Raw genomic sequence first — 12456 nt, forward strand, 5'->3', positions numbered from 1 at the left:
GCGTGTGACTGTGCTTTTGTTGTGAAACGTCAGCGGAAGTGTGCAATTGTGCATGAGAGCTGGGCGTGTGTTTTGGCGCCCTTCCGCACTGAAGCGTCTTTAACGACACCAACAGGATTTTTGTTTTCTCCTTTCGTGGTCAAGTAGTTCGTAAGTGTACTTTTAGTAGGCAGGTTAAGATGTCTCACACGGTCAGCCCGACCAGCACCGGCAGGACTTCCGCGTCCGACGGCGTCTTCAACCTGGGATACATCCGAACCATCCCGGGACTGCTCAAGATGGCCCAGATGGTCAGACGCCGCACAACAACTACACTACAACAACAACAATTACAGGACAACAACTGCGCTCACCGGCAAAATGACGCCTTTAGCTGACGTGCTAACAACAACGCTAGCATCTAGTCAACAGGGGCGGATGATGAGGGGGGGGGGGGCAGTGCGGACACGAGGTGGCACTGTGGGTGTGGTTACACGCGCACGCGCACGCACACGCACACACCCCCCACACACGCACGCACGCACGCACGCACGCACGCACGCACACACACGCACACGCTCACATCGGTCGCTAACCTTTTTGAAGCCGAGAGTTGCTTCTGGGTACTTTTGTGTGCCTCACGCTTAATGTGAAGCTCTACCAGTTTGATACACACTTCTGAAAAAATGTGCAAATTGTCTTCAACATTATGTTGTTATTTATTGATTAAGATCTTTTTTTTATCTACATAAATACACTGATCATGTTAAAATTTTCTCACTCTGCATGGCAATTCAGAAACTGTTCTCAATTGCCTCACCTGGATAGTGAAGGTTAAAATAAATGTAAAAATAGCAAGGTGCACAACTCGAGGCCTCATTGTAACACCGCGTACTGCTATCTGGTGATCAAATGTCCATTTGATTCAATTTTATGCCATTACATGTACTGAAACAATGAAATGGACTTTAGCATCTGCACAGAAATGCAGAGAGCAGAATGTGCAAGTATGAGTATGCGAATGGAAGTGGAAGGAAGGAAAAAGGCGATATTAATGAGAATGCCGTGTTTAGACTAGTGGAGCTGTATCAAACGTATTATTGTAAAGAATTTTTGGGCGTTAATATGGCCCCGGGCCAGTATGGCACTGTGTTGGGCCACCACAAACTTTAGGACTCTGGCTTGTCTGGGCCAGTACAAATTTCAGAAATAAATACAATAAAATGCACACATTCTTGCTTTTCGCCCCTAATATGTTGAGTTTTCTCCACGTAAATCGATAACGCCATTTCACCACACCGTGCACATTGTCAGGTTAGCCATCCCTCGCGTGAAGAATGGTAGCCGACGATGTGATTTCACCAAGTGACGTGTGCGCGTGTTTTTGTGTCGCCGCCAGGTGGCGCTGCTGGTCACCTTCCTGTGCGTGCACTGTGCGCGGGGCTGGCCCAACTGGGCGGCGTTCCAGTACTTTGAGGTGGTGGCCGTGTGGTTCCTGGTAGTGCTCCTGCTCTTCTTCCTCATGCACTTGTGCCGCCTGCAGGCCAAGATGGGCTGCATCAATTGGCCGCTCACCGTAAGCCACGCCCGCCCTCATGGCGCCGCACATGAATTTCGGACAGCACGTCATCCTCATCCTTCTCCTCCTTTTTCTGCCGTTTTCCTCCTCCTCTTTTTCACCTCCAACTTTTCATTCTCTTCTTCTACCTGTTCTTCCTTTTACTTCTCCTTCTCCTCCTCTTCCATCTTTTCTTCCTTTGACTCTTCTCTTCCTCCTTCTCCTCCTCCTCGTCCGCTTTCTCCTCACGCTTCTTATCTTCTTTCTCCATCCTGGTCCTCCTCACGCTTCTTATCTTCTTTCTCCATCCTGATCCTCCTCCTACTCTTCTTCCACCCCTTGCTCCCTCTCCTATTGTTCCTCCTTCTTCTCTTCTTTTTTCCTGTTCCTTGTCCCGATCCCTTTCCTCTCATCTTCCTTCGTTCTTCTCATACTCGCCTCCGTTTCCTTCCTCCTTGCCCACCTGACCCTTCTGCTCTTCTATTCTTCCTCTTCCATCTTCTCCCTTTCACCATATTCCTCCTCCTTCCTCCTCTTTCTCTTCTCCTCATCTTGCCCCTCTTTTTCTTCCCCTCTTTCCTGTGCTCCTTGTCCTCCTCATTGCTCCTCCTCTTCCGCCTGTTGTCCTTCTCTTCCTCCTTAATCTACATTTCGTGCTCATACTTTGTTTTTCTTTGCTCTCCTTTGTGTCCTCTTTTTTCTTTCTTTCTTTCTTTCCTCCCTCCATCTTCTGTTAGGAATTCTTCCACTACTCTTTGGGTACGGTGCTCATCTGCATCGGCTCCATTGTGGCGGTGGTGAAGAGTGGAGGAGTGTCTGCCCTGGTGGCAGCATCTGTAAGTACAACACTCTTCTTGTCATATTTGCGTGTCGTTGTCTTTGTTGTTGTCTGTGTGATGTCGTGGTTGTTGCCACGGACGATTACTGCTCTGTGTGTGTGTGTGTGTGTCTGTGTGTGTTATGAAATTTTTGTGTGCTGTTGCATGTGTTTGTTTGTTGTCATATTTTTGGGTCGTTATCGCGTGTGGGTTGTCATATTTGTGTCTTGTCGTGTGTGTTGTTGTCGTACGTGTTTGTGTGTTCTGTGTTTGTTGTCATATTTGCATTAGTGGTTTGTTTGTGTGTCGTGTTATCAGGTGTTTGGTTTTATCACAACCTTCCTGATGGCGGTCAGCTTGTGGACATCGTACAGTGTCTCCTGTGGACCACACCACACTGGTATTTAATGATGTTATTGTTATTATTAATCTTGGTTGTTATTAGTGAGTCACCCGATTGCTTTTGAGAGTGGGTGAGACGGCGGCGCCGTTTTGTCTTTGAGGTCCCTCATTAGCATCCTCCTTCAAGCAGTACGAGCAGTGTGTTAAAAAAGTAACGTGGTAGTCACATGAATGTCATTTCATGCGTGCAGGCGCTGCCGTGTAGTCGTGGCCAGAAACATGATTGGCTGCCTCTGGAACCGGCTCACTTTTCTGCCTCGCAACCAGCCGACAAGTCGACGCTGTTGGATGAGTGTTGGGAGCTGAGGAGCTGATCCAGAAGCAGTCTGCGTACTTTAAAAAGAAAAAAGGAAAGAAAGTGAGAATATTGGCAGTGCTTCAGAGAGTCACCTTCACTTCAATGTTACCCCACAACAACAACAGGTGCGAACAATAGATAGTCAATTTCCTGACTACATTTGCCATCATTCTTGCTGCTTGATGAAAATATGGCTTTATTGTTGCTTTCTTAATGGCGAGAGAGCGACACCCTCTGTTGTCTGCTGTGTGCCATAACAACCTGCTTGTTTTTTACTCCTTTGTTTAATTTTTCAGTTTACAGTATTGAAATAGCCTTTAGCATGCTAACCTCACAAACAGACATGATGCCGAACCACCATCATGTTCATAATTCACGCACAGCGCGAGAGTAAAGTGTTCAGATTCTGAAGCACTTTCCGCATCAGAAGCCATGCTAGGCTAAAGAAGTGTTAGCATTCCGAATGCTAACATTGCAAACAAATGCAATGCAATGCTGATTGCTGAACCACCTTCAGCATCGTCACCTGCGCTATGCTAGGGAGAACTGTTAGCTTTTAGCTCGCTAACCTTGCTTGCCAAGAACGCAATGCTTTAGCACATCCTTGTCATCAGCCATGCTAGGCTAAACAGTTTTAGCACTTAGTATGCTAATCTTGCGGGTGGACGTAATGCTCAACCACCATCATCTTCATCATCAGTGTTACGCAACACTAAGCTGATAAGGTATTAGCGCTCAATGTGCTAAAATTTGCAAACAGACAATTGCTGAACCACTTTTCATCGTCAGCCACGCTTGGCTAAAGAAGTGTTAGCATGAAGCATGCTAACCTCGCAAACAGATCAGAGGCTGAACCACCACCATCAGCCACGCTAGGCTAAGGAAATGTTAGCATGCACGCATGCTAACTTACTCTAGGCCAGTCTAATGTGTCAGTGTGCCAACGATTACCTTCCTACGGGTGACATGCACACGCAAGCTGTTGTCACGGCAACAGGTGGGCCAGCGTGCACGGTGCTAGTCTTTAAACGTACGTACCACCGAGAAGTTGAAGTTTACACAACGATGATGATTATGGTGATTATTATTACAAAAATGTGAAAGCACATACACACTCAAGCCAAAAGACTGTTGACAAGAACAACACCTTGGACGTTTACGTATATTCAATCTCAGTCATGTTTGTGTGCCAGCAATTATCATGTGACCTGCATGTGCAACTCTGTGACCAAGCTCATGCTGTCACTGACTTTTATGTCAAATCATTTGTCGAAGGCTCTCTATAAGTCACTGTTTTTATGTTATTATAATTATTCTTAGGCCAAATGAATTGCTTGTTGGGGGGGTGGGGGGGTGACGGTCAAAGAAAGTGTGTGGAAATTGGTGTAAAACTTGTATTTTAGGGGTCCCCAACATAACCGCACAAATACAAAACTCCCTAAGTAGCGCTCCATCGAATGTTGGGGGGAAAAAATAAGCCCTCAACACCAGTTTGATCAAAATACCGTGCACTAAATTGGGTGGAGATGTCTATCAGCTATCTCAAGGACCCATGACACAAATTGAACAGGAAGTGGGACATTTTAGTTTGAAGCAGCCTTTCTCAAGTCAGTTTGGCCAGTCATCAAATTTGAAGTCAGCCCTGACAACGGTTCCACCGATCACCATGAAATTTGCTGGACATGTCTGTCATAACAAAACGCATGAAAAGGTTTCAAGCACCCATGCCTGAAATTGAATAGGAAGTCACCCATTTTGGTTTAGAGCCAAATCCCTCAGTAGTGTTGACCGGAAAGAAAAAAAAAAAACATCTGCCCCGGTTCTCATCAATGTACACAAAATTGGCTCTATCAAAACAGGACAGATGGAAAAAGTCAAAATTCAACAGGAAGTCAGTCATTTTGATCTAAAGCAGACATTTTCAGCAACTTCCCTCAATAGTGCACCCTGGAAAATAATAAAAAGTTTGATAATTTTTGAGGATTTTCCATGGGGAAAAGTGGGTGCGAGGGCCCCTTCTAATTTCTTTTTGTTTCCTTAACAAGACAAATTGATGGCCTTTGAAACATGAATTGAAATATTAGACTGCCCTTACAAGTTCATGTTCAAATGGCAACATTAGGCACGTAGCTTGTTGTCGTTCAGTGTAATTGCACAGGCTAGCTGTTAGCAAGTGCTGTATACAAATCATTTCTTATTATGCTGGTTTTACACTTTTTGAAGAAAAAAAACGTGAAACTTGTTTTTATGAGTAATATGAACTTTTCTTTATGACTGAATGTTTCATTGTTTGCACATGCATCAAAGTTTGCTGCAAAGGAAGCTAGTTGTAGTTGGCTGGAAAGCGGAAGAATTTAGCATTTCCTGCCAAGCTGTTGATAATTTCAAACTTTCCAGACTGACAATTGTATCCTAAGAAAAATAAGATGGATTAAAAACTGTGATTGTATTCTACCATATCGCACCTATTTATATCCCGTCATCCAATGAATGTTGGAATCCTGCTGCAAAGTCTTTTTTTGTTTTTGTTTTGTATTTAATGCTAATTATTATCATTGTTTAGTTTTTGTGCACACGTGGTCTTAAAAAGCCCAACACAATTGCTCTTGTCATAGCTTCATCTTTTCCCAAAGTGCCTTAATTAATGTGCCACTCAATGGAGCAGTTAGCTCTGTAGCGGCTAGGCAGTGAGCTAGCCTGAGACAAAGGCATATTATTTACGTATTATTATTATTATGCTTTTAAGGTTTTTTTGAAGTTTGATATTGTGATGCGCTGCATGTTGTCAATTAAACCATCGTTGCACCGATGCGTGACTCCTATCTGACCAGTGATGTCATACGACTACACCTGTGCAAGTATCCATCCTTTTGCATGTAATCGCACTTGTCCTATTTAGCTGGAGCATGACAGAGTTGAGTTTTGGCGAGAGGTGGGGATCACCCCCTACTGGTCGCCAGTCAATCTTAAGGAACATACAACAATTGGACTGAATGATTTACTCTTTGCTAATGAAACCAATCGTTAGGGGGAAATCCTAACCACAGTAATAAACATGTCAGCTTTGAATAAAATAATTGATTTAGCGAAATGTAGCTATGAGACAATTCTACATGAGGCATTTAGATGACAGCATTTCACCAAATAATTATTGTGCAGTGAAGGAAGTCACAATAAAGCCACTTTTGGTATATAAAAAAAAAGCCACAGAATGACTCCTGTACTCACACCATCTGGCCGACAGAGGTCACTGTTGAACAAGCTTGCAATCAAGCTTGTAAGCTGATTGGCGATCAGATAACGTCCGTTTGCTCAGCTTGTGTCAGGCCGAATACAACTGTTTAACTCCTCGCTGACCACCTGTAAAGTCACGCCACGCGATAAAGGCGCAGCAATGTTTCACATAAATGATGAATCATGGGAAATATTTTCCCCTGCTCAACACATACAAAAACACGGACACACAAACGTACACTTTCTCGACAGGTGAAGAACCTTTGGCGCAAACGCACAAATAAAAACAGGGCTCGAAACACCCTTGAACACACGCATAAGCAACCAAGCACACAAACACAAAAATAGACACAAGATTACACAGAGTGGAACACACAACCACACGTAGGCATACATAAAACACACGCACACTTCAACACACACCATAACCATACACACAAACATAAGCGCATACAAGGACATACACACTCAAGCAGACATGCAACCAGACAAACACACAAACTCAGGTATGCACACTGACATACCGCATACACACACAAACACACTCACAGGCCCACACACACACACGCTTGACGTATATGCCCACATTAACTTGAACCTTTGCCTTGAAGTCTCGACGCAGTGAAGTAACGGACCAAACGAGAGGCCTGTCACCAGAAAGCAAACGTCAGGCTGTTGCCACGACAACATGTTGCGATTGCCAAACAGGAAGTAGCCGAGCTGCCACAGCGGAAACCTGGAGCCATGGAACACTCATGTGACATCACACCTCCTTAGCACCAGTTTTTTGGGGAAAAAAACGTTTAGTGACATCACCTGTCCATCGGGAGGCGTATCCATGACAACAAAGCCGCGTTAGTCCCACCCCTTCACCTGACACCGGCGTCCCTGAAAAGCTGCTCTCTGATCGGTTGCTCGGCCTCCGCTGCACAGATGACAGGTGAGGAAATGGTTGCCATGGCAACTTGCACTCCCATCTGGGTCTATGCAACACGCTTAAGTACAATTACATGTTTATTGTTCTGCTTTTAACATCGCAGCGTGAAGCCCGTAACGCGAGCGTCGTCATCTTCATACGTGTCAGCGGATGATGTGATCTGAAGTTCTGAGATCCACACTCGCCTTGTCAAGAGTTCAAAGGTTAGTTTCGTGAGGATTCTTAATGAGGGGAAAAATTTGCGCGCACAAACACACACAAACAAACATGCACGTTCATGCACAAAAGTGAGATGTTGTAATCAGTGACGGGTGATGATGATGATGATGATGATGATGACGATGACGATGATGACGAAGACATGAACGGTGCTGCTTGTTAGCTCCAAACTTGTGACGGCTGTTGGTGAATCACCGGCAACAGGCTAATGAAGACTCAAAGCTTGCGGCTTATGACCGCCGCCAAGCACAAAGTCACGTCATGGCCCGCTAGCATGCTGGGCAGACATGATGTAAGCATGTGAAACAAACTTCCCTGAACACACCATCAGAACCTTTCGAACCAATGGAGGTGTCAGAGCCATTTGGGCCACCGGAACCATGAGAAAAACATAAGACGCGTTAGAACAAACATTAGGTCTGAGGCCACTAATTTGAGCTAACTTGACATTTGAAAGGAGGCGGAGCTTCTCAAATATGCGATGACTCCGTTTGCCGCGTGCGTTTCACAAACATCACGTTACATTAGCATTAGCATGTTACAAACGTGTAGCATGATACGTGTTCATGAATGGGACACGTTTTGTGGCAAGTTATATACTGGATGTTGCAAACGGTACAACTGTTATGTGTCAGACGTGTCACCCATTAGGCATGTTCCACATGTTGCATGCGATAAATGTTTAGTACAAAGGCATCACACACGTGTCGCTCGCGTTAGAAATGCTACACGTGTTCTACGTGTCAGGCACGTTGCGCCTATTACTCATTTTACGCATGTTGCACGTTAGGTAGACATGTTACATATGTTGCACATGTGACAAATGTCAACATGTTCCACATGTTGTGTATGTCACATGTACATATATGTGTACATGTATCTTATCTTTCACATGTAGGACAGCGAGGATATATTGCATAAGTCAAGTGCACATGAATGGCAGTTGGACCCATTTGAAGCCAGGAGCATTAAAGCAGCAAATCCATTTCTTCCCTTGTGGGCAAGCACCAATAGAATGCGTGTTTGCGTGTGCATGCATGTGTGTCTGTGTCTAATGGGACGGGGTGTCATCCATCAGGGTTCAGTGCTGGAGGTTGTTGCGTGTGAAGTACTGGCCAATATGAGAGCTATCGCATTCGGGTTTTGGTGCTGCCGCGTTGCCATGGTAACCACAGAACTATCATTATGCTGATGGGATTTCGACGACATCCCAGCGGGGCGGAGCTACAGCCAGTTGGAAATAAGAGGACGGGGGGGCGGGGAGCAGTGGCGTCTCATATATGTCACATCTGCATGACTCTTTTTTTGTTTTTAAATAGTTCGACATTATATTCATATTCATAACGGTAACCCAACAAATGTGATGCAAAACCATTCAAGTTAGTCTTGCTGGTCTTGGAGTGATATTAGATGATACCGGAGTGATATTATGTGGTCGTGGCATTATATAGTCCACGATGTTGACATCAAAATGATGAAATTCGCTTGATATCATGATGATACTGGATTGATATCATAATGATACTGGAATAATAGCACGGAGATGTTGGCTTGCTATGATGAGCGACGATTGGAATGAAATCACGACTATGCAAGCTTGATACCATGGTGTGTGCTGCAGTGTAAAATGATGACAATAGGGTGATATCATGATGATACCAGACACATGTTATGACGATACTGGAGTGATATGATAAAATTTGAATGAAACTGCTTTTGACGCTGGCATGATGTTATACTGATATCGGCGTAATATAATGATGCTGTTGGAGTTACATCATGATGATACTGGACTGATTTTTTGATGATTCTGGAGTGATATCATGACATTATTGGACTGATGTGATGATGATACTGAACTGATAGTATGGTGATGAGAGCAACATGATAATACGGAGGTACTATCCTAACAATACTGTACTGATGATGATACTGGCGCAGCATCACTGTGATATTTGAGTTATATAATGATATCACGATGATTAACAAAATAAGTTTATATCTCTCTGTGTGTCCAGTGTGAGAAAGACACATAGCTTCACTAATTGATGCTATCAATCATCTAAATTGTTATTGTTATTTGTTTTACAATTCTGATCAATACAAAACCGATCATTTATTTTTAATTATTTCTGTAATAACAATAATAATAATCATCATCATTATTATTATTATTATTATTATTGTTATTAACTCACTTCCATTCTTTTGTAAATAGGCCAGTGTGTGTGTGTGTGTGTGTGTGTGTTAGCATGTATTAGCATTCGGCAGAACCTTCTTTGAGTCTCTGGAGTGTGTTTGTTTGTTTTAATGTAATGAGCTTGGTGCTGTTCATGATTGTCTCCTAACGAGTCAGCGCACACACAAACACGCACACACGCGCAGACTCAAGAATGCGTCTATCTGCTATGCTAATTACGAACAAGTGGAAGTCCACTGGATGATTTTTGTTGCATTTAAAAGTAGCTCCACAGTATGCACATCCTAAATAAGGGATAATAATAATCATCACCATAATGATGATGATGATTGCTGACTGTGTACTTTGATTGTCTGATGGTCTCCATCACTCCCCCGCTTCTTCTTCACTTGAGAAGAAAAATGAGTTTCTTATAGTGAGCGAAGTCACAAAGCGTAATGATGATCACGATGGTGATGATGAAGAGGATCAGCGATGTCACGTTCGGCGCTAACTACAAGCGGAATTTTAGCGGACGCATATCCATGTAAATATATGCAAATAAGTCCACACCAGAAGAGAAAAAAAAAAAACAAGCATCAAAGAATAATGTCACGGCTGGAAAAAACAACAGCGTTGTATTATTCTTAATTTCTTTCCTTCGCTTTGATGAGGAGCCAAACACAAGTTGACATATTTTCGCTGCCCATCGCCCCCATATTTTATTCACGCGTTCATTCATTGATAATGCCACCATCTGTTTGTTTTTGTTTGTTGCTTCGCTCATCATTTGGGACTTTGTTGCAGTCCGCTTGCTTTGGGGACAAGTGGACTCAGTACACGGTACTCACAATCAGTGTGCGTACTGCCAGTCTACTTACATTCAGTCAGGGTACAAACTATCAGTGTGCTAACAATCAGACAGAGACAGTTGTTAGTACAGTGTAGCAAGTCACTGTACTAACAATCCAAGTGAACTACAGTCAAGACCAAGCAGTTGATTGGCTCTGTCTGTCTGTCTATCCATCTATCTATCTATCTATCTATCTATCTATCTATCTATCTATCTATCTATCTATCTATCTATCTATCTATCTATCTATCTATCTATCTATCTATCTATCTATCTATCTATCTATCTATCTATCTATCTATCTATCTATCTATCTATCTATCTATCCATCTATCCAGCTGTCTATCCATCTATCTGTCCGTCTATCTGTCCGTCTCATCGATGATGAAACAGCGCATGATGATATTCGCAGTTAGTGGTTTTTGATCGAAAGAAAATGAAGGAAGGGCTACATTGATGTTTTAGTAATGTTTTTCAGGTTGGTCAGACAGCAAACAGTGGAGAAGAAGAGTCTCCGCTCCCGTTGTCATGGCAACAGCATCAGCCGCGCACACACAAGTACACGGCGCACGCATACGCACAGTTATAGAGTGAGAGTGCCGGTGTGTGCAGTAATTAAAGTGTGTGAGGCGATATTAAAGAGGAGGCGTTTAGCCTTGTGTCCCTGCGCCAGACTTTTCCTCGCTATTTTGTTTGAGGACATCACACGGTCTCGTGTCATTAATCACAAGTAGCGGCCGAGAGGAGGTTTCAGCATTTCCTAATCAGCCCGATGACTCGCTCCGATGCTTTTCGGAGCGGTCCGAGTTGCCGGCGCTTTTGGGAGTCAATAAGTCTCGACTTCAAGTATTTTTTGCTCTCACGCTCCCAACGCTACAAACTTTCCCCCCCGAACGTCACAGTATCGGGTGGTTGCGGTCGACCCACCCGCAATTGGTGAAAACTCGTCGCCATCGTTTTAGCCCTCCCACACACACACACATTTAAGATGATTCAAACACAAACATATCCTAAACGCATTTTAACTTGCAAGCATAAAATGAATCGAAAATACGGTAGTAATTGTACGTGCATTTTCCTTAAAGCGGCAGAACGTGAGCTGTGGCCGGCAGCGTTTTGCTAATTAGCATGAGAGCGTTTCATTTGTGCATGTGAGAGCATTTCGGTAGTGTGGAGCTTTTCAGTTTTGTGTAGGAGAGTGTATCGGTAGTACGTAACAAGAGTGTTTCAGTTGCGTGCAAAAAAGCATTTCACTAACGTGAATGAGCGCGCTTCAGTAGTGTTTATGAAAGTGTTTCAGTAGTGTACAAGAGTGTTTCTGTAGTGAGCATGAGAGCATTTCAGTAGTGTGAATGAGAGTGTCATGTGAATGAAAGCATTCCAGTAGTGTGTGAGAGTATTTCAGTCACGTGTGGGTGTGTTTTGATCATGTCTAAGAGCATTTCACAAATTTGTGTAGAAGAATTTCAGTAGTAGTGTATAAGAGCATTTCAGTTGTGTGTGAGAGTATTTCAGCACAGTGTATGAGTTTCAGTAGTGTGTGAGAGCTTTTCAGTAGTGTGCTTCAGAGCACTTCAGCAGTGTGGCTGAGAGCATTTCAGTAGTTTGAATGTGAGAGATTCAGTGGTAGCGTGTAATAACATTTAAGTAGTCTGTATGAGAGTACTTTTCATGTGAGAGTGTTTCAGTAGTGCATATGAAAGAATTTCTGTCGTGTGCATGAGAGCATTCCAGTCGTGTGCAAGAGTGTTTCAATAGAGTGATGAGAGGGTTTCAGTAGTGTGAGAGCATTTCAGTAGTGTGCTGCTTCAGAGCATTTCAGCAGCCTGATAACCGAGAGCTTTTCAGTAGTGTGTATGAGAGCATTTCAGTAGTTTGCAACGAGAGATTCAGTATTAGCGTGTGAGAATGTTTAAGTAGTGTGCATGAGAGTATTTCACTTGTGAGCATGAGAACAATTCAGTAGTAGTAGCATGTGA

The 12456-nt window shown here is 43.5% G+C and overlaps 1 protein-coding gene across 1 annotated transcript; it reads left to right on the top strand.

Moving 5' to 3' along the window:
• Nucleotides 1-3: 3 nt before the first annotated feature.
• On the top strand, nt 4-5864 carry cmtm7 (CKLF-like MARVEL transmembrane domain containing 7). The gene is made up of 5 exons (XM_086038849.1): nt 4-290; nt 1379-1555; nt 2275-2373; nt 2674-2755; nt 2949-5864. The coding sequence occupies exons 1-5, from the start codon at nt 180-182 to the stop codon at nt 2960-2962; spliced, it is 483 nt and encodes a 160-aa protein (XP_085894975.1). The 5' UTR covers nt 4-179; the 3' UTR covers nt 2963-5864.
• Nucleotides 5865-12456: the final 6592 nt, after the last annotated feature.

This window comes from Filicampus tigris, chromosome 8 (genome assembly GCF_054856515.1).
Source record: "Filicampus tigris isolate MCC_2025a chromosome 8, RoL_Ftig_1.0, whole genome shotgun sequence".
Lineage (NCBI taxonomy): Eukaryota > Metazoa > Chordata > Actinopteri > Syngnathiformes > Syngnathidae > Filicampus > Filicampus tigris.